Genomic DNA, 21,340 nt, shown 5'->3' on the forward strand with positions numbered 1-21,340 from the left:
TAATTTATACAAGGTTCCTTCTCAAACTCCCTTCATCATAACTAGAGCCCTTTTTGAAAATTTGAGCATTCCACCTTACCCGGTATATTTGTAGCTTCCCATAGCTAAAGATGAAAGCGAAAACAAACTCTTATTTAAATCCGGCACATGTTTCACAATTTTAAGTATTTGAAACATCCTATCATACATTCTTATGCGAACCGAACCCATTCCGATTGTTTTACTCATTGAATTATTTCCCGTTGATGCCAGACCGCCCTCACATGACTCATATGCATCAAACAACGATCTATGTGGGTACATATGATGTGTGGCTCCACTATCAAGTATCCAACTTTGATAGTGAATACAGTGTTTCAAAAAGCGCTTGGTGGCACCTAGGAGGGTCCAGGCCGCCTAGCACTTAAGCAGGCGCCCAGAACCTAGGCGGCTTAGTAGAAAGAAAAATGTATCTATAGTCTAACAGTATACATACAACTATACAAAACATAAGAATTAGAGATTTAGGGCACCATCAAATATATAGTACACAAGTTCACGTAGCACACATTCCTCCATACTCCATAACCATAAGTCCATATCCAATTATCCAAAGTCGGATAGTCTACACTCCACAGTCGACAAATAGTTAAAACTTAAAATTTACCAACCAAATTACCAAACCAATGAACCACAAATCCACAATAGTACAATACACAACCTAGAGGGGGAAAACAAAAATGAAAGAAATACTTGAAAACTCAAAAGAATCATCAATCATCATCAGAAAAATAAGGTCAATTGCATCTGCATCATATGCATCGGAGTCGATGACATCATCATCATAATCATCTTCCTCCTTAATATAATAGTCGTGCTGCTCTGTCTCTCCTGAAGTCATCTCAAAATAATACAACTTATATAAGCAAAAAAAAAAAATCACTAACTTTGATTGTTCGATTTCCAAACTTCCATCTCTAAGACGTTTCTAAGGACTCAAAATCTTCTAAAAGACCCTCTAATAGATTTATAAACATCCAAAATTAAATCTAAGATCAATTTCTTGTAATTTGAGAAACCCTTCGATTCTATGGAAATCACCAAAAACTAGTTTTTTTTGTTCTTCTATCTAAAATAGGCTCAAATGGATTTTAAGTTTCAAATGAATCTAAAACCCACAATTTTTCCTCTTTAGTATAAAAAAAATGCCCTCATCGAGTGGCATTTTCTACCCTTGGGTGGGGCGCAGGCCCTGGGCACCCGCTTGGGCAGGTTCCCAGGCGCCTAAGCAAGCGCCCAAGGATATCCACCTATTTTGGCCACATAGGCCTGGGCAATGTGCCCAAGCCTTCTAGAACGCCTCGGCGATCGCCTATGAGCTGGATGATCCACTTTTTAAATCACTGAGTACATGCAACACCTCTTTTTCAATAGAACCAAATGTTGATTCTTCAACTTGGTGAGAGTCATTCTTGGCTTCACCTTGTCGTTCCATCCCCAAACCGATACCCTTTGAGGAATTTAACTTTTTTCTTTCCCCAATAATTTTTCTGTGTCTGGGCTTACCACAAAACCAACAACCTTTGTCGTAAGACCCCCCTCAACTTTGATCTTCTACTTGCAAAATCTCTTGATGAACCAACCCGTTCATCTAATCAGTATCTTGCTACAAGTACATCAATTCTTAAGTCCATCAAATCATCCATCAATACCTTCTTTCGGAGTTCATTGGCAACCCTGTAGGCTACATCCACAACCCCAGCAAGTAGAAATCCATATCTCAACGAAAACTACAATTTTTTTTTACAAGAGATATACATCTCTTTAAATATCGGCAAAAGGCCTCACCAATTTGCCTTTCTAAACCCGCTTGCCTGACCGAACAACATCGTCGATCAATTTCATCATTTCCATTGCTATACTGCTACCAAAAAGAAAACCTTGAGAGCAACCGATAGACTTTCTCTTCTAGAAATGGAAACTTTACCAAAACCTATGGGAATACCGCTCTCTCAAAGGCCATGTCTCTCTCTCTTGGAGACTCATTTCCATCTTTGAGATCCCTTCCTATAATCCACAAAAAGGTGACCTTCAAAAGGATGAGTATTATGTTTTCCGTAACTCCTTTTTATAAAGATCACTAGGGTTTCTTTCTTGCTCCCTAAGAAAGCCATTTTCTTTTTTACCATATGGAATCAGATCGTCCTCCCATATGGAATAGGATTGTGATCCCATCTGAAATGGGATCATGCTTCCATCTGGACAAGATCACACTCTTATCTGAAAAGGATCGCGCTCCTGTTCAAAAAGGATTGTGTTCCCTTCGAGATAAAAAGTCGAAATCACCACACAACAAGGGCCACTGTGGTGAAAGGTGGTAATGAATTTAATAGCTTCTATTGTGAAACTCAATTTTATCCATGATGAAGTCATTAAAGTGCCATAGAGGAAGGAATGAGTTATTTATCAACTCAGCAGGCAGGTAATTGATTAATTAGCATTTTGAATAAAAGAAGAATACTGAAATAGGAGTTTCAAAGAGTCGAGCACACGAAAAAAGGAAGAAAGATCATCAGCAAGTCCCTAGTTCTTTAATAAGGACACAGTAAAAAGATGCTACAGTTCCTCATATACTTCCCAATAGCCTTTTGGTTCTTTAAGCTCACCATGTTCTCCAAAGTTTAGGTTATGCCTAGTTTTCTGGTATGGAATTTGCTCTAGTTTCCTGATATTGCTGTCAGGAGAGGTGCCCCCACTCACAGAAGAGTAAGCCAGACGTTGTTCTCTTATGAATAACTTAGTATCAAGATTAAGGCTTATAAGACAGAATATTTCAAATTCTGTTATAATCATAAAGTCCTGAGCTAGCAACACAGACCAGTTGATCATGGTAAGAGATGGTTAAGATCATGATTCTTAACATATAGGAATATAGGAAGTTGACCAATGGAAATTAAACTCATCCTTGCCTCAAACCAAAAGGTAATAATAAGAATTCCCCTTGATTGGGTCCCTATCAAGCTTGCATGTGCCTGTTTTAGATAGCAAAAATCACTACTACTGCAGAGAAATCTATTGGGAGGAGCTTCAAACCATCCAAGCGAACATCTCTGGCCCATGGTCTCCATGAAGTGACTTGAATGCTGAACTTCACCCCAGTACTCGGCCTTGATGAGGTTTGTGGTGGCTTTAATGATTGACAACTAAACCTGAACATTTTGTTTAGTTGTGCATTGAATCATGGAAACAAGCACATCCAGAAGAAGTATAATGGTCAAGACCAGAGTCCCAAGCTTGGACTTGGCCCAGAATTCAGCTAAAATTTGTGGGGAGTCAAATGAGACATGGGCCGGACTTTGAGTTTAAAGCAACTGCTAATAGAATTATTTAAAAAAAACCATAGAAAAATCAAGTCTAATGGAAATGGCAAATCTTGGAAGTCAATTATGGTTTAGATTTTCTTTTTTTCCTTGACAGAATGTGACGGTTATTTTAATAATAAACTAAGAACATATAACAGTGGTAAGAGAGGTGCACTTCTTTTCTTTTTTTCTCCTAAATGGGATGTCAAGAAGGCATTCCAATACATCGAAAAAAAAAAAGGAAACTGAAATGGAAAACACCCCACTCCTTCCCTAGACTAGTAAACACATTGCAAAATATTATTGGTAGATAGACACAAATAATAACTTCTGCTAGTAAGTGACAAATTCTCCAAGGAACTGTTGCCTCCTTATTAGCCCATTGATTTGCATCTTAGCAATCTTCTTCCAACATCAAGGGGAGCCATGCAGTACGAGTTACATATGAATGGTTTATTCTAAAGACTGAATGGACCTTGAAGCAGCTGTATCTGACTTTTTCCAGGAGTATGGATAAATTAGCAAACACAATCTCAAATGCCATATCTGGCATGAAATGCTTTCTACTGTGCCCCAATTTTTAGTTACTCAAATTGGTCCCAAATGAACAAGGAGGCTTTCTCCCAAAATGAACCATCTACATGACATTAACATCACTTGTGAACTCACACACCATACCATACGAAAAGTCATCATGACAACCTGGCTAAACAATTTGATAGAATCATGTCAAAAGTGTATGACTAAAAAGAGTGGACATTTGTTTGTCTACAGAATCATGTGCATATTTGGCTTTAATGAGAAATGGGTCCATCTCTCTTTTATGTGGTTCACTGTTTTCACTAACATGACAATTCATGGTTCGTTTGGGTAAGAGAGGTCCTTGGCATTGCAAGGTGTTATTACCAGGTTTGTTTACCTTAGCAAAGAAGTCCTGCTGCAACATGAACAATGCTATTTAGAAAACTCCATTTAGAGATTTATTCTTCCCCAGGAGCCAAGCATCTCCCATCTCTTACTTAGACAGCTACTTTTTTTTCGCGAGGGGAATAAAAACATGTGCATCTCATAAAGAATATCCTTGAGACATACACAAACGCCTTGTTTGAGCAGTCCAAATTTAGGGGACAGGGTCTTCATTTTCCTCCACCCATTTAAGAGTCAAAATAGGGCCAGCTTCACCTACTCCAATATTTAAGGGAGATGGATTTTGTAAACCCTGCTTATCAACATAATACCCATGACCCTGCCAAGCTAAAAATATGTTTAGCCATTATAAATAACTCCTTTACATATTGGGATTACTCATTCATTGTAAAGGAGCCACAATCATCACTATATCTAACAAACAATAAGGCAAGTAGTTACCATTGCCAGTGCTACCAAGACAGCTGCCATTGTCTTTTGGGCTCAGTCTTCCAGGTCATCTGCTTCCAACAACTTGGGCACTCCTAAGTTTGAAGCAGACTCAAGGATGATTTCCTTGCAACCATGGTCAAAAAATTAGATTCAATATTTGCCTCATGGAAAGCACAGTTCTTGCTCTGCAGTTGAAACTTTAAAGATGTACACTCGTGTCTTTCCTGTGTTCTAGTGCCCATAGTATCTATTGGGACTGTATACAATAAGACTGCTTACCTTCCACATAGAAAGACGAAGGGAAGTTTATAAAATATCCTTCCTTCTCATCAAAATTCAGAAATAGTCCTGTGTATTTTATATTTTACACTCAAGTCCCACTTTTTGAGAGTGTGTAATGTATTTTAATTTAATTTTCTATTATATATTGTATTGAGCTCAAATTTGGTGATTTGATGTTTATCACCATCTCACATTCGCAAAAAATACTAAAAAGATACTTTCATGAAAATTAAAATGACCAAAATACCTATAATTTTGATATTTGTAATGGCATTTTGGTCATTTTTAGTTAATATATTTATATTTTTAAAGGGAAAAGTTTATATAGAGCTGAGGCTCTAAACAATCAAATAAGAGCCTACCTCAAATTTTCCACTAGAAAAGGTTGTTTTGATGCCCAAATATCCTCAAATTGATCATCTCGACATCAAGATGCATGGACATGAGAAAAAAATAGATTCCAAGTTGTGGAAATAGTGTATATTTTAGCCCATTTTTGGACCATCAATTTTCAAGATTTTCAAATTTTCATAGATATGTTGATCTACACTATTTTTGAAGCTTTAAACTTTATAAATAAAAATGAAAATATTTTTTAAGGCTATCACAAAGATTTTCAATATTGAAACCAAATTTCTCTACACTTTTTGAAGGTAGGCTCTAATTTAATTGTTTAGAGCCTAGCTTTATACAAACCGCACCCATTTTTAAATATTTTTTAAAAATATGTTATGACAAAAAAAAGAAATTATGACAAGAAGTAGGGACCGTCACTTGGTGTGACGGTAAAAGGCTCAGGTAGCCAGTGCAAGGGTGCGGGTTCGTGTCCTAAAAGCTGCCACTTTGTGCATAAAAAAAAAAAAAAAAAAAAAAAAAAAAAAAAAAAAAAAAAAAAAAAAGAAGGTTAGGACCGTTTCCAACTCACCCCTCCCGAGACCTGCATAGGTGGGACCAGCACCGGATTACAGCCCTTTATGACAAGAAGTATGAATGCTAAAAGTTTGAGCTTAATCAGATAGATAGAAAATAAAATAAAACACTCCAGGCCATTAGATGTAGGCTTGGATGGGTCATTTCTACACAAAAAGCCAAAAGAGAAGTTTTTTAACTTTGAGTGTGATTAACAAATACATTCCTACTCCTGATGGCTCGGGATGTTTTTTACTTTTTGTATGGAAGGTAAATGGTCTCATTCAATACTTTTTTTTTTTTTTTGGAATAAGTTGACTATTGTATTAATAAGTATAAAGAGATACAAACATGAGTGGATACAAAAAATTGGCTAACCCAGTGAATGGGTGCCCTTTAAAAAACTCCCTTGGGGCCAAAAAAGCTCTACACCAAAAATTGGGAATAAATGTGGGATGCAGATTTAAAAGACACCTACAGTCCCCAGGGAGGTGTTGAGACTAGCTCCTGCCCTAGCTAAAGCTTCAGCAGCATCATTGACCTTCCTATAAATGTGTCTCCAAGAGACCCGTATGTTGCTGCAAATATGTGCAATCTCTGCACAAATGTAGTCCAGTCTCCAAGGGCAAGAGGCACCTCCAAAGGGATGGTGTTTCTGGAGTCACCCTGCACTTTCGATTAGAATCAAATCTGCATAGTCTCTCAAGCAAGGCGACGGCCTCTGCAGTGGTGGAGTCGATAAATACCAATGGGAAAGGAGAAGAGAGGACGGTGAGGCCCTCAGAATTTCTAAAAATGCCTCCAATGCCAGGTCCCGGGTTGCCAAGAGAGCAACCATCGAAGTTCAATTTAGTGACCCCATAGTCAGGCAGCCTCCATAGGGAAGCCTGGAAGCCTGTGGAATCCTTTAGGCCTTGAGATCACTGGGTGGAGGTTGGCAAAAGAGTAATTAGTGAAGAGTTTGTGGTTGAGGGCCCAGAAAGTTACAATAGACCATCTCTTTTCGATGAGGACAGGGATGGAAGCTTTCTCCCCCCTGAAAATCCTACTACTCCTTTCAAGCCAAATGGTCCACAGAGTGGCAGCAATGGAGGCCCTCCATAGGAGCTTCCCTGATTTGTTCCAAGGGGTGCGAAGGCATGTAGAGAAAAGATGAGGGACCGACTGAGGGGTAACCCACAACCGGTTAAAGAGGAGAAGCAGGTCAGACCACAGGGCCGATGCAACTTCACAATGAAGAAAGAGATGTTGGTTCGTCTCTTCAGCCCCTAAACACAACACATCTATTGGGAAGAGGTATTATACCTCTACGCTGTAATTGGTCGAGGGTAAGAGCCCTTTCGTGGAGAGCAATACAACTAAAGAATTGAATCTTGGGAGGTATGAAGGAGCATCAGGCCTTGGCCGCAAATGATGAAGGTTCCAATGAATGGATGGGTTGTGAGGAAATGCTACAATGGAAAGAGGCCACTAAGAAGTCTCCAGAAGGGATGGGGGACCAAATGATCTTGTCGTCCCTGGAAGGGGGAAGAGAGCTCCAAAAAATTCTACAAGCTCATGATCTTCAAGAGGTCTACTAAATTTTGGGTTCCAATATCTGGTGGTTCGTGGACTTGCATAGTTGTCGGCCACCATTGAGACGGGGTTGCGTGCAAGGGGGAAGAGGGACGGAAACTGGTCCTGGAGTGAGGTGGAGCCGACCCAAAGGCCACACCAGAATCCAACCTTGTTACCACTTCTGGGACTAAAACTGATTTGAGGAAAAGTTGGCGGCAGTGGAGGAGGGACCTCTAGAAGCTGGAGATGTTGCCCCCCATCCTGCATGAGGGAAGCTAAGCGTGATTTTCACAACAATATTTTCGCCTAATCACCTATCTCCAAAGATGGTTGTGTTGGGTGGCGTAGCGCCACCACCATTTGCCCATAAGTCGATAGTGTTGGATCTGAGGATGCAAATTCCAAGACCACCTTGAGCTTTAGGTGCATACGCTTTGGCCCAGGAGATGAGATGGAATTTGTGGCCTCTTCACCAGACCAAAGGAAGTCTCTCATGAGCTTTTCTAGCCTAGCAATGACTGCTGCTGGCATATAGAAGGGGGACATGAAGAACAAGGGGATATTGGAGAGAGTAGCCTTTATGAGAATCACTCTTCCGGTTGGATAGGAATCTTCCAGTCCAAGAAGCCAGCCGCCTTTTGAATTTGTCGATTACAGGGCTCCAGTGATGAATTCTCGGTAGGCCAAGGCAAACTGGAAGACCGAGGTAAGTGGAAGGCAGTTCTTCTTAAACAGCACACGCCCATCGATCGGCAAGGCTTTGGACAAGGGAAAGGTCCGTGCAAATACCAATTAGGGCTGAGAATTTACCCGATCCAGATCCGAAACCCGAATTTCAGATCCTATTCAGATCCGGGTATGGATCCAAGATTTGGATCTGATCCGGATCCGATATATATATATATATATATATATATATATATATATATATATATAGATATATATATATACATATATGTTTTATATTTATTAGTTTATAGATATAATAAATTTATATTTATATTTTATAGATATAATATATACAATTCTTAAAACAACCTAATCCCCACCGTACGTTTAAGGAAGATGAATGGTTGGGATTGCATCCTTGCTTCTCTCTCTCTCTCTCTAAACTCTTGAATTAGGGTTTCTCTGTAAAACCCTCTCTCTCATCCTCTTCTCTACCTCTTCAAAGCTGCCATGGCCTTAGGATCAAGAGCCCCTTTCTCTCACATCCCATCCACCTCAACCCCCTGAAAACCCTGGTCTCCATAATAACAATATGATGAAATAGTTAAGGGTCCCTGGCCTTGGCTAGGGTTTCCCCATGGGCCCTGAAACTGTTCCTTGATGGCATCTAAGGTTAGGTTTTGCTGAAAACCAGGCTTCTTGAGACTACGAGGTTTGTGAAGGAGAAGGGATTGATTAGTTTGGATTTGGCTTTTTTGGCAAACACAAATCGGGGAAGATGCAAGGCTATGCATTGTGGGGAAGGTGAGGATCGAAATAGAGAGTGGCCACCCATTAGGAGTAATGTTAACAGATTTCCACATATTGCCCTTAATAATGATTGTAGATCTGAATTCGCCCTTGACACATCCTCTCTGGAACTGATCGGATCCAAACTTGGATATGGATCCCATGCTTAGTTTTGGATCCAGATCTGAATCCAAACATTCTGGATCTGATCGGATCTGGATTCGGATCCAAATCCGATCCAAATTTGGACCTCGGTGGACCCGATCCAAAAAATTCTCAGCCTAATAATTGTTTCTCCAAGTTGACTATAGAACCCGTTGCCATCTCAAAACATCCAAGTTGACTATAAAACCCGTTGCCATCTGAAAACATTGGAGAAAAAGTAGGCAGTGAACTTCTTGTTGGGTGGCATTGCAAAAGAGAAGTGTTGTCGGCATATCAAAGATGGGAGATGGAGGGGCCCGACCTAGCAATGTGAAAGCCCGAGAGAAGACCAGCACAGTACATCTGAGAGATGGACGCACTGAATACCTCAGCCGCTATCACGAAGAGGAAAGGTGATAGGAGGTCCCCTTGGTGGAGCCCTGGTGAAGCTTGAAAGTATCCCTTGGGAGTGCCGTTAATGAGTATAGCAAACTGGGGCTTGGAAATGCACCGTTGGATCCATTTTCTCCATACGGCCTCAAAGCGCATTCCATTTTGTCATTCAATACTTCCCCTAATTTATTTTTTATTGGTCCCAAATCCATTCAGGATGATATTGAAAAATTCCTTAACTAATTGGTCGCTCAGGATGATATTGAAAATTGGTGTGATCAACATCCACAGACAGATCGGTTGGGATCAAATATGCAGACTTAATAACGAAATTACATAGGCATGTCAAAGATATTAATGATACAAGTTATCAGGACCATCTTTTTTCCGGCTGAATTCCTTCATGAGAATTAAGAAGTATCAGAAAAATCTTAACTAAAAGAAAAACAGTATCAGAAAAATCAATATAGATTACGAGTTATCTCTTTTAAATCCAAAATGTCGGCAGGCATATTCTCATGATAATTTACATAACCTAAACCCAAATAGCCTTATACATTCAGCTAACCAGTTGGTTCAAGGGGGATGCCTCCAATGATCAATGCCCATTAAGCCAGACTATCCCATTGATGGATAAGGACATTTAAAATTTCTGACTCAGATTCAAAATTCCCTGAGAAAGGCTGAACCCTGAATTATAATTCAATTATTCAAAGCATCAATGACATAATTTATATATGAACTCGATCACTAGGTTTGAATACGTGAAGCTAGTGGCAGTTAAATCAGCATGAGACACCAACACAGATCATTGTCCAGTGTAATATAAATCTGCATTACATTCTAGATGGTGATCAATCGTAACATAGGGTTCAATGAAAGGTAGAGCTATTGTGTTGGTATCTCAATGTTATGTCTCTTTCAAACTGAAACCTCTCAAATCGCTCATACTCCTTTTGTGCATTCACTAAATGAAATATTTGACAAAACAAGCAGATATCGTAAATATTGAAACAGCCAAGGTTCCCCTGAACATTTGACTCCAGCTAATATATTCTGGCAGGTCTGGCTATTACGGATTTGTCAAGAGAACGTATTCAGATAAGATATGGATCTCAGAAGAGAAATGCATCCTGAGCTGGTTGAGGGAGCCAGCAAATAATGTTTCTATTGAATCTGGAAATCAATAGTTAAGAGGGCTAGAGCACTGCCTACCCATTATTAATCCCTTAACTTAGCTTTCTGCAATTTGTGAAAATCAACATAGATGGATCAAGTGATATGGCTTTAATCCCTTGTGGTGTTTGGTTAAGGGCACTGTTTGAGTTATCAATGATCAGCAACCAACACCCAGGAGGATTCCAAAGACAAGGTTGAACAGATATCCTTTGAGAAAGTCTACTGGCTTTTGCAGAATCTAACAGAAAGAAAGACCAACCTAGTTCTAGATAGCATGACTCAGGTCGTCAACGGTTCCATGGAGAAGCTGACCTTGCCAGTGGGAATTTTGCACATAAGCAGGGACTTAGAGCAGTACATCACCATAGCTATTGTAAGAGAAACATGACAGAACAATACTTGACAGGTCTAGCGCACAAAAGCAATAAAACATTCCCAAGGTTTCTGATAATTGGTATAGATGTTGCGTGGGGCCAAAACACAAGAGAATGTAAGCTGGAACAAGATCAAGATGGAAGATGCAGACAAGGAGGAAGGACACAAAAACGAAACGCACAGAAGAATGGAATAAAGGGGGCTGTTCTTCTCACACATGTTGCTGCTATTCCCACCCAAACGAGGGTGGTAACGGCAATGTTTTTTACATTCACATCCATGTTTTTAGTGGGAATAGCAATAACATGGATAAACATAGAAGCCCCATAAACCAAAATATCTCAGAAAAGGGAAAGAAAAGGAAAATAATATAAACATATAGGCCACTGATGTGGACTCGGACTCAAGTGTTCTAAAGTTTGTTTTCAATTCCAATACTGCCCTACATAATCTAATTCATGGCCTGGAGCAGAAAATCTTGACTGCATATTTGGAACATAGGATCATTTTATGGCAATGGCCATAATCATCAATTACTGGTACTGAAAGGAGTAACGAATTATCAATAAAAATATCCCCAGGTGAAGATCAAAATTCTTGAACTTGCAGAAAGTATTTGCATCAAAACAAGGAAAAGTGCCTGGAAAGCAGAACAAGAAATGACATTAAAAGAATAAATAAAAACAGATAGCAGCATGCATATATAATACAAGTTGACTTTATCAAAAAAATACATAGCAGCATGCTGATGCACATATTAAATACATGAATATTTGATTAGGCACATATATGTGTAATTGTATAAGTTTGGTTAGGGCAACATCAGTAACGAAACATATTCTGCAAAGATAAAACTAAAGAAATGTTCAGGAAAACATATCACATGATTGACAGCAAGAAGAACCACACTCTTTGCAATACAAAGCTAGGTCATCACAGACAAGTCCAAGACCGAGAAAACACAGAAAATTACTATGCCTCTGATGTTCTGAATAGTTGCCTTCTTTTAAAGGGTGTGGAGTCCTACCCTCAGAAGACCACTCTTGGATCCAGAATTTTAGGAATTCACAGCCCTTTCCATCACTCTAAACTCTGTCTTCCTGTCCCTTCGAGGCCAAGATAGCCTCATCTGGACCCCCAACCACTCGGGTGCCTTCTCTATGGCCTCCTCCTACTCTTCTCTAGCGACGCCCCCCTGCTTGCCCTAATTCTATTGTAAACAAAATTTGGATCCCTTTGGTTCCTCCCAGGATTCAATTCTTCAATGGGATAGCTGGATCCAAGAGGTCCCTAACCGTGGATCAATTGCAGAGAAAGGGTCTCCAAATCCCAAATAGATGCATTATGTGCACATAGGACGAGGAGACCAATGCGGACCTCTTCATCCATTGCAAGGTAGCCTCATCTATATGGGTTGACATCCTTCAGTTATTCCATTGGCAATGGGTGACTCCATGTGATGTCCCTCATCTCATCAGTTCTACCTTCTCAACCCCCTGGCTTAAGGCCGGCACCCTGCTGTGGCAGCCCTCGGTGGCTGCCACCCTTCAAATAATCTGAGAGAAATGCCAAAAGCCAGTCATTTCCGGTGAATGCACTAGTAGAAAAGATCAGAGAAGCAATAATCTTCTGGGCCACTCACCACAAATAGTTCAAAAACCTTTGACATCCTTCAGTTATTCCATTGGCAATGGGTGACTCCATGTGATGTCCCTCATCTCATCAGTTCTACCTTCTCAACCCCCTGGCTTAAGGCCGGCACCCTGCTGTGGCAGGCCTCGGTGGCTGCCACCCTTTAAATAATCTGAGAGAAATGCCAAAAGCCAGTCATTTCCGGTGAATGCACTAGTAGAAAAGATCAGAGAAACAATAATCTTCTGGGCCACTCCCCACAAACAGTTCAAAAACCTTTGCCACTCTGACTTTCTCCACATCTGGACTCCCATTCTCTCCTTCAAAACTCAGAGGCCATCACGCTCTTCCCTTTGGAGACCACCGAAGTGGGCCACAGCTTAACTTCGATGGGTGTTCTCTCGGAAACCCAGGCCATGCAGGCATAGGTGGCTTGTTTTGCAACCACAGCAATACCCTTTTGCTCCTTTTCTATTCCCATTGGTGTCTCTTATTCAACAATTGCGGAGGCCTCTGCCCTCCAGGAAGGCCTCAAGGAGTTAGAGGCTAGCTAGGGGAAGTATGTAACCATTGAAGGCGATACCTACAGTGTTATAGCCTGGGCCTCATGCTACTTTTCTATTCCCATTGGTGTCTCTTATTCAACAATTGCGGAGGCCTCTGCCCTCCAGGAAGGCCTCAAGGAGTTAGAGGCTAGCTAGGGGAAGTATGTAACCATTGAAGGCGATACCTACAGTGTTATAGCCTGGGCCTCAGGCACTGCCCCGTGGCCTTGGAGGATTGGAATTGATATAATGGCTTAATTCATGTAAAGCTTTTTTGATATACCAACTCATGTAAAGCTTTTTTGACATACCCTTGGTTTTGTACAGGGCACCTGTTTGTGGGTTGCCTATTTTCTGGGAGGAACCCGTCTGTGGGTATCCTGCCCCCCTCCTCTCACATTCTGTACTCACTTTCAGTTCAATACAGTCAACATATTCAAAATAAAAACAGTCCTTTAGGAATAAGTGACCAACCAGTACCAACCAAGCATAGTTCTTATAAGCATCACCAAGGTTCAAAAGGCAGTCAAAAATACCTTTTCCAAGGTAGTAGCAGACGCAGCTTCTCCTCATGGCAAATTCGAGACTTTACATCAATACTGCATGAGTTAAATTTCAAGCAATCCAGAAGATAACTCAAAAATGCTTGAATGACATTTCTCTTGGTTGAAAACAGGGAAACCATAACAAGAATGGATTTTAATCCAATTTCAGATCAAGTCTTCTAAAGCAGAGTTACCTTATGGAGAAAAATAAAAATAATCTCAGTAAAAATTTGTATTTGAGGATCCTAGGGCATTAGTCTTAAGTCTAGACTCAAGATGCCACTTGGCATCCTTATTGGCACCAAGTTCAAAAACAATATGGCCGCAACATTGAGTCAGACTCCTGGAAGTACTTGTGTCGCACCACTTTTAAATTACGATTAAACAGACATTGAGTCCAATTGAATTCAAATAACGGAAATTCTACTTTTGTGAATTTTTATTTTAACAATTAGTTCTACCTCACAGTAGCTGCTGGATGGCTCATTCATGTATTGCTAGCATGGATGAGTTAGAAATTCATACAACACAGCATTATCAAAGAAATGACAATAAGTAAAGCCTCGAAAGGGTTACAAATGCATCTAAAGGATTCCAACTTGTTACAAAGAATCAACTAGTAGCATCAATGGAGAAAATTCATTTCAACCCAACGAGAACAGGTTGTAAAGAAAGAATTATAACTTATATACGAGTACATGACGAATCAAAGTCATCAGGGGCAATGCGGGCAATCCAGTTGTTGAGGGTCCTCTTTATCTCCGTATGGTTTACATAAGCCAATTCATACATGCTACATAGATTCACTATAATGGTCTCATTCAGAGCAACAGTGGGTATCCTTTCAAGCGCGCTCTCCAACACTTTGATAGAACCTGAGAGATCACGCGAATACATCAAGCACAAGGCTTTGTTATTAATAGCCACCATATCCGAATCATCTCTCTCTATAGCCTCCTCATACTCTCTCACAGCTGCTGTGTAATCCTTGGCAACAACAAACTGCAAAGCTCGGTTATGATTAATTAAATTTCGATACCTACTAAGGCGCGGTGAAACCCCCATCTCATCTTCTTTCAGAATTGCATCCACCTTAGAAAGAGTCGTTTCCGAACCACCCAAGTCACCAAGCTGCATTTGCAAGTATCCAAGCTTTGAAAGAAGCAAGAGATCAGAGGGACTCTGTTGCAGTAAACCCTGTATCAGCATAACACACACATTGAACTCCTTTTGGTTTAAATGGTGACTAAGGATTGAGTTGATCAGAAATTCTTCCCTCCTCTTCCATAGACATAGGCAAACTCCCATACCATTTAACTGAACCTCGTTCTTCCTCGAATCACGGCGCACAGATCCAGCAAAATTATTAGCACTAAAAAAATCACCAAACCCCTCTTCTGATTCATTGGACCTCAATTCAGGAGAATCACCAGAAAAACCCACGTTTGATCCCGTATCAGATCTCAATGGATCAATAAATTCCTGTGAAGAACTTTCAGTTTCTACTAAATGACGATCAATTTGAGTGTCAAAAGAGGTCTGCATCACCATAGAACCCGAACCCAACAAAACCCCATCTCTTGTCACATCATGGGTGGAACTCGTTTCCAAAGAACCACGATGTGAATTGCCAGAGAGCTCCGTTTTCGCTTCATGGATTTCAGACATTTGTGATGAAAGACTGTTATTTGCAGAAAAATAGTTTCGATTTTTTAACTTTTCCCTCACGAAATCAAGCAACATATAGAGGCGATCTAGAGCTTCCTGTTTCTTGCCCAATCTATGGGGCATCTCAGCATGCAACCACCGAAGGCCAAAAGGCACCATCGAACCATTAAAACCAGGGTAAATATCCGGATAGGTTTCGTATCGATACTTTGGGCTATCTAGGTCATCTAGGGTTTCTAATTGTTCCGAAGCATCGCCGTATCTCCTTAGCTTAACTAGGGCTAATACACTGTAAGAAACATAGACCAAATGCTCATGGGGTTTCTGCAGAAGAGATAGCTTGCGTGCCTGAGATATTTTATCTAAAATCGTTCGCCATGAACCCTGTCTAGCAAGTTCTTGCAGGGTTTGGATGCCATTACAGAAGCTTTCGAGGGGTGGTTGACTGACCAGGTTCTCAGGGTTGAAGGTGAAAGCCAACTCCATGATATGAGATTAGGGTTTTGTGGTCTGCTTCCGAAAAGCAGGGGACTGGATCTCTCAGGGTCGTCTATGAACCATTCTCTTCTTTACTGAAAAAAGATCCTTTTAAGTCTTTTTTGCAAGCCTCTCTTTCTGAAAGGAAGTTCGCAGGGTTTCCTAGCTGAATGCTTGAAAGGTCAATTGATTTTTTTCTCTTGTGAGTACAGGGGTTGCAACGGGTCCATTACGTTCGGGGTCTATATATCTTCACCAGTGTTTGCAATTAACCGGGGCTTAATTGATAAACCAGTCAATTCAAGACGGTCCAAAAAGTATTCAAAAAAAAAAAAATATAAAAATATATATATTAAAATATAAAAATATAAAAATCATATAAAAAATGATTAAAACAAGATTCAAATGGTCAAAAAAGTGTTCAAAAAAAAATAAAAAATATATATATATTAAAATATAAAAATCATGTAAAGAATGATTAAAACAAAACACATTCAAATAAAATACAAAATTAATGAAAAAAATAGATTTTAACCTAATTTATATTTTTTCAAGGGCTATTTTAAAAAAAAAATTTTAAAAAATAGAAAAATATATAAAACTGAGAATTAATGATCAAAACAATTTTTAGTCTTTACCATAATGTAAAGAATATTTAAAAATGTATTACAAATCAAATTCTTTATTTTTGAGAATTTATATATATTTTTGTGATTTTTTTTTTTTTAAATACCTATTGATCACCCTAACCGCCCAAAACCAAAACCGGCCACTGGCCGGTTTCGATCTAACCGGACCGTTAGCGGTTAGATTGGGCGATTTTGCCAAGAATGATCTTCACCAAAAAAAAAATGAGAGGTTGTTCTTCTCCTAACGCATAAAAAGATTAAATACACTTCTTGTCTACCAATCAAGAGATCTAATTTGGATCAAGTGAGCCGACTAACGCTTCAGAGTATTTTATTTTTTATTTTTTAAAAAAGTTGTATGAACATAAAATTTAGTACATATCATCTTTTTATTGGAGCGAATCTAAAAAAATATTAAAAATTTTAATTAAATATAATACCAAAATTCCTTTTGAATATTTCAAGGGTAGTTTTGGTCATTCTATTTTTATTGAGTTTTTTTTTTTTTTTAGAGATGTTAGTTTAAGAGAGGAGTGGACGCATAAAATTTAGTGTCAAAATATTTTATAAAGAAACATTAAAAATAAAATATTGTAGAGACATGACATTGTAATTGGGACAGTGTTGGAAAAAACGGCCGGTTCAAATTGGAACCACGACCTTCACGGTCCTGGTTAATCGTGGTTTTGGTGTTTTAATAGGCATATGTAACACCCCAAATTTTTTCCACCCCTAAACCGATCAAAATCTATACAAACCGGGCATTCTTTAAGCTAACCGAGCCGTTTTTTATCTAAGAACCGGTTTTTAGAAAAACCCCCAAATAACATTAAAACGTTGAAATAACACATGTTATTTAGAGTAATGTCGTTTTTTATATTAGTAATGGTGATATTATGCAGAACACTTGAGTTTTTGTTGGATTCCTTTGTTATTCAATTTTTTGTACTTTTTTAGCCTTTTCAAGAATTTCAATAAATTATTGATATAATAGTATAAAATGAAGGATTTCAACCGGAAACACACCGCAATATGATATTTTTGGGCTGTTATTTTTGTGTTCTTCGTGTTTTGAAAAAAAAATCCGCCATGGTGTGTATTGTGGCCTCGTTTTTGGTTTTTTATCAACAAAATTCTATGGCTTTTGTTGATAACAGAGTTATTCAGTGTATTCTACTCCCAATTTCATGTAAAATCAAAGATTTGGACCTTGTTTTACAGTGATTAGGGCATCTACTCAATTTTTCAAAACTGATTTCAAAAAATCCACCATACTACATAATGTGGCATCTTTTTTGGATTTTTATCAATCAAAATTCATGAATTTGGTAGATAATAGAGTTAGTCAGTATATTTTACTTTCCCAATTCCATTGAAAATTCAAGATTTCAAGTTCGATATGGAGTGATTCGGGTAAAGACTCAGTTTTTTAGGACTAAGTTGAAAACATCCGCATACTCCAGGTTGTTGATTCGTTTTTGGTGTTTTATTAATCAAAATCCAGGGCTTTTATAGATTAATCAAAAGATTCAAGTCCTAATTTCATTGAAAATTCAAGATATGGTGCTCGATTTTGAAAGATTAGGGCATTGACTCAGTTTTCTGAACTAAGCTGAAAAATACCTGCCAACCGCTCGATTTATTACTCAATTTGGTGATCGACGTTTACAGTTGAGGTCACAGGCATGAATTTCATGTGATTTTTCATTCAGTATTTTTTAAATTTGATTTTTGAGTTGCTCTAAGTATTTTGTTTACCACTTTATTTTGTTAAAAAAATAATTATGCAAGAAAGTACTTTTTAAATTTGAAATAACGCACTCAAAATGCATTGTTTGTATATGTGATATTTTAATTAATTTGGTTATCCTCAGATATTTATTCTTGGAGAGTATTTTTTTGTTTCACTGCGAGCTATTCTTGGAGGTATATGTGTATTAGCTTTTATCATTTTGATAAGCATATTTGGTTGATTTTAGTGTAATCTTATGTTGTTAGTATTTTAATCTATTTTGAAGAATTATAGTTTGTATTGGTTTCAATGGATCTCAACAATTTAGAAACCAGTGCTTTTTAGAAACTAAACACGATATTAATTTTTTTACAAACCAATGTTCATGTGTTAGTTATATGGAATTTTTTTCTTCTTCTTTTATTGATATGCTGGTTGTTTGGGTTTCATAACTAGTGGAAAAGCTTTTTTGGTTAAAAATTAAAAATCGTTTAGGTTTTAGCTTTTTGTTGGTGGATGATTATAAGGTTATTGTGTCTCAAGAATGCTGTGTATTTTGATTTTGGTTTTAGAAGAGTTTTTAGAGAAGCTTAAATTGCAGATTTTTAACAACTTCAGAGCTTCATTGCAGATTTTCAACAACAAGTTGTTTCATTTTTTTTTTTTAAGATAAAAGTAGATAATAAGATAGTATACACTTAATCTATGTTTTTATAATTTTTTTAAAAAAATTGGGGGGTTTTTTATTCATTTTTTTAAAAACAAATCTACTGGACTAAACCAGTCTGGTTAACCACCCAATTAGCCCGATTCGAGTTCTAACCGTTCCTAGCCCCATGTCACGTTAACCATTGCGGTTCGATTTTACGAATATTGGATTGCGGTCATCTCAACCTCTATTCAGAATGAACGGGTTGCATAGGGGGAAGTATATAAATTTTATACAGTTGATGATATAAAAAATTCTTAGAATAGCTCGACTCTAATTATAAAATTTTAAACTCTACAAATGGTTCAAATCAAGTAAATTTATCAAGATATGGAAATCTTGAAAATGGATGGTCCAGATAAGGTGTTGTAAGATACACTATTTCATAGACTCGAAATCTATTTTTCTTTTCATATTCATACATCTTGATGTCGAAATGATCGATTAGAGGGTTTCTGACATCCAAATAACCTTTTATGATGAATTTTTGAGGTGTACCTTTAATTCTACATTTGAGGTTACAACCTTATATAAACTATTTTCATATAACAAAGGTAAATTGACTCATTATATATTTTTCTTATATATTAGTATAGGTTTGTCTAGAGTTAACAACCCCTCAAAATACAAAAGTTAATGGTAAAATGAGTTGTAGTGGATGTATTTATTAAAAAAGTCATTACTTTTTGTTTAAAAAATTTATTTTAATAGATAAATTAATCATTAGCATTTTTTGTACATAGAAGTCACAATCATTCATACTCATTGTATATCAAATTGGATTCCAATAAATTTTTTTTTTTTTGGAACTTTATGTCTATTAAGTGATAAGAGTGATTGTGACCTCCAGAAGATAAATGGTAAACAATCCTGATTAGAAATGTTTACAAAAATATAATATTATTTTGGAAGTTAATGTCCTAGAATTTTATTTATAGAGTGCCCTTGTTCTTTAGTAAATTTTTTTAGTTTTAACCCTTATGGAAATGAAAACGGTATCCATTTGTCTTTTAGTGATATTTACATAAATATCTTTACTTGATGAGCAAGATATCATAAAAAATAACTTTTATTTTAAAAAAGATAAATAGTTAGTATATCTACCCATCATAACTCACTCTAACAATAACCTTTACAAATTTGAAGGCTTGTGAATTGTAGATTATATATATATATATATATATATATATATATATATATATATATATATATATAGGAAAAATATCATATTATCCCCTATTTTTAGCGTCTCTATCTCATTAGACCTAAGAATGGAAAATATTACTTGCCAACAAAAAGACTTTATATTTTCTATCTTCCAACCCCCTAAACCCTTTGACCATGTATTGGTGACATCAACAACTTATGAAATGACTCTCTCTCTCTCTAAAACTCCATCTCTCTCTCAAAACTACATCTCTCTTTCAAAACTCCGTCTCTCTCTAAAACCCAAACTCAATCTCTCACTCTCACATCATCGTGTCTCTCTGTCCTTAAAATCCATCTCTCTCCCTAAAACTCAAACTCCATCTCTCTCTCCTTAAAACTCAAACTCCATCTCTCTCTCTCTTTAAAACTCCATCTCTCTCTTTCTAAAACTCCATCTCTCTCTCTCGTACATAGGAAGGTGTGCTCGTGTTCGTCCTTGGCTTGTAAACTCACCGAGAAGCGAAGAGAGAGAAATAGAGTTTGAGAGACAGAGAGATGGAGTTTGAATATGGTGTCATTTTAATATTTGTTTGGGCTAAAAATTTATGGCCAAAGGGGTCCAGGGGGTTGTAAGATAGAAAAGATGGAGACCTTTTGTTTACAAGAAATATTTTCAATTCTTGAGTCTCATATATATATATATAATTCAAAGTAATGTGATTATATATCCAACCGGAGTTTCATGGGTCTTGCTCTAAATTGAAAATTTCTAATTTTTTTGAAAATTTTTTCAATTAAGAAAAAAATACAAATTTAATAATTATATTATTTTTAGCAAGAAATTATTCATTTTAGTATTTTGATTTTTAGAAAAGTGAAATTACTATTATTTTTATATTATTGTATATTAAAAATATGAAATTAAAATACAACGTATTTTAAAAATAAATTTCTTACTCAAAAGTTTATTTATTTTATTTTATGTCCATGTTTACGACACATTTACATATATCATTTTAGAAAGCATGACATTTGATTTTACACATTATAATTGTAGTTTATTCCTTAATATTGACATCATGCTACCTCATTTTAGAAAGCACAATTTTTTATTTCTTATATGCTTTTAGAATTTTTTTAGTTACACTTCTTTATATTTCACTCGCGTCTAGTAAACATGTGTGGAGCACGTGCATTTCTCTAGTTCCTGTAATGCTCATATTTGGAGGAAATAATATACTATGAGCAGAACGGATG

At 37.4% G+C, this 21,340-nt stretch overlaps 1 protein-coding gene across 1 annotated transcript; it reads right to left on the reverse strand.

Moving 5' to 3' along the window:
• Nucleotides 1–14,253: 14,253 nt before the first annotated feature.
• LOC18443608 (Tetratricopeptide repeat (TPR)-like superfamily protein) lies at nt 14,254–16,074 on the reverse strand. The gene has a single exon (XM_006853795.4). The coding sequence runs from the start codon at nt 15,871–15,873 to the stop codon at nt 14,404–14,406; it is 1,470 nt and encodes a 489-aa protein (XP_006853857.1). The 5' UTR covers nt 15,874–16,074; the 3' UTR covers nt 14,254–14,403.
• Between the last annotated feature and the right edge of the window lie 5,266 nt (nt 16,075–21,340).

This window comes from Amborella trichopoda, chromosome 5, assembly GCF_054954075.1.
Source record: "Amborella trichopoda isolate Santa Cruz 75 chromosome 5, AtrichopodaSantaCruz75HAP2 v2.0, whole genome shotgun sequence".
Lineage (NCBI taxonomy): Eukaryota > Viridiplantae > Streptophyta > Magnoliopsida > Amborellales > Amborellaceae > Amborella > Amborella trichopoda.

Coding starts and splice junctions, on each gene's coding strand:
- LOC18443608 (XM_006853795.4), bottom strand. CDS start 15,873: ATGGAGTTGGCTTTCACCTTCAACCCTGAGAACCTGGTCAGTCAACCA.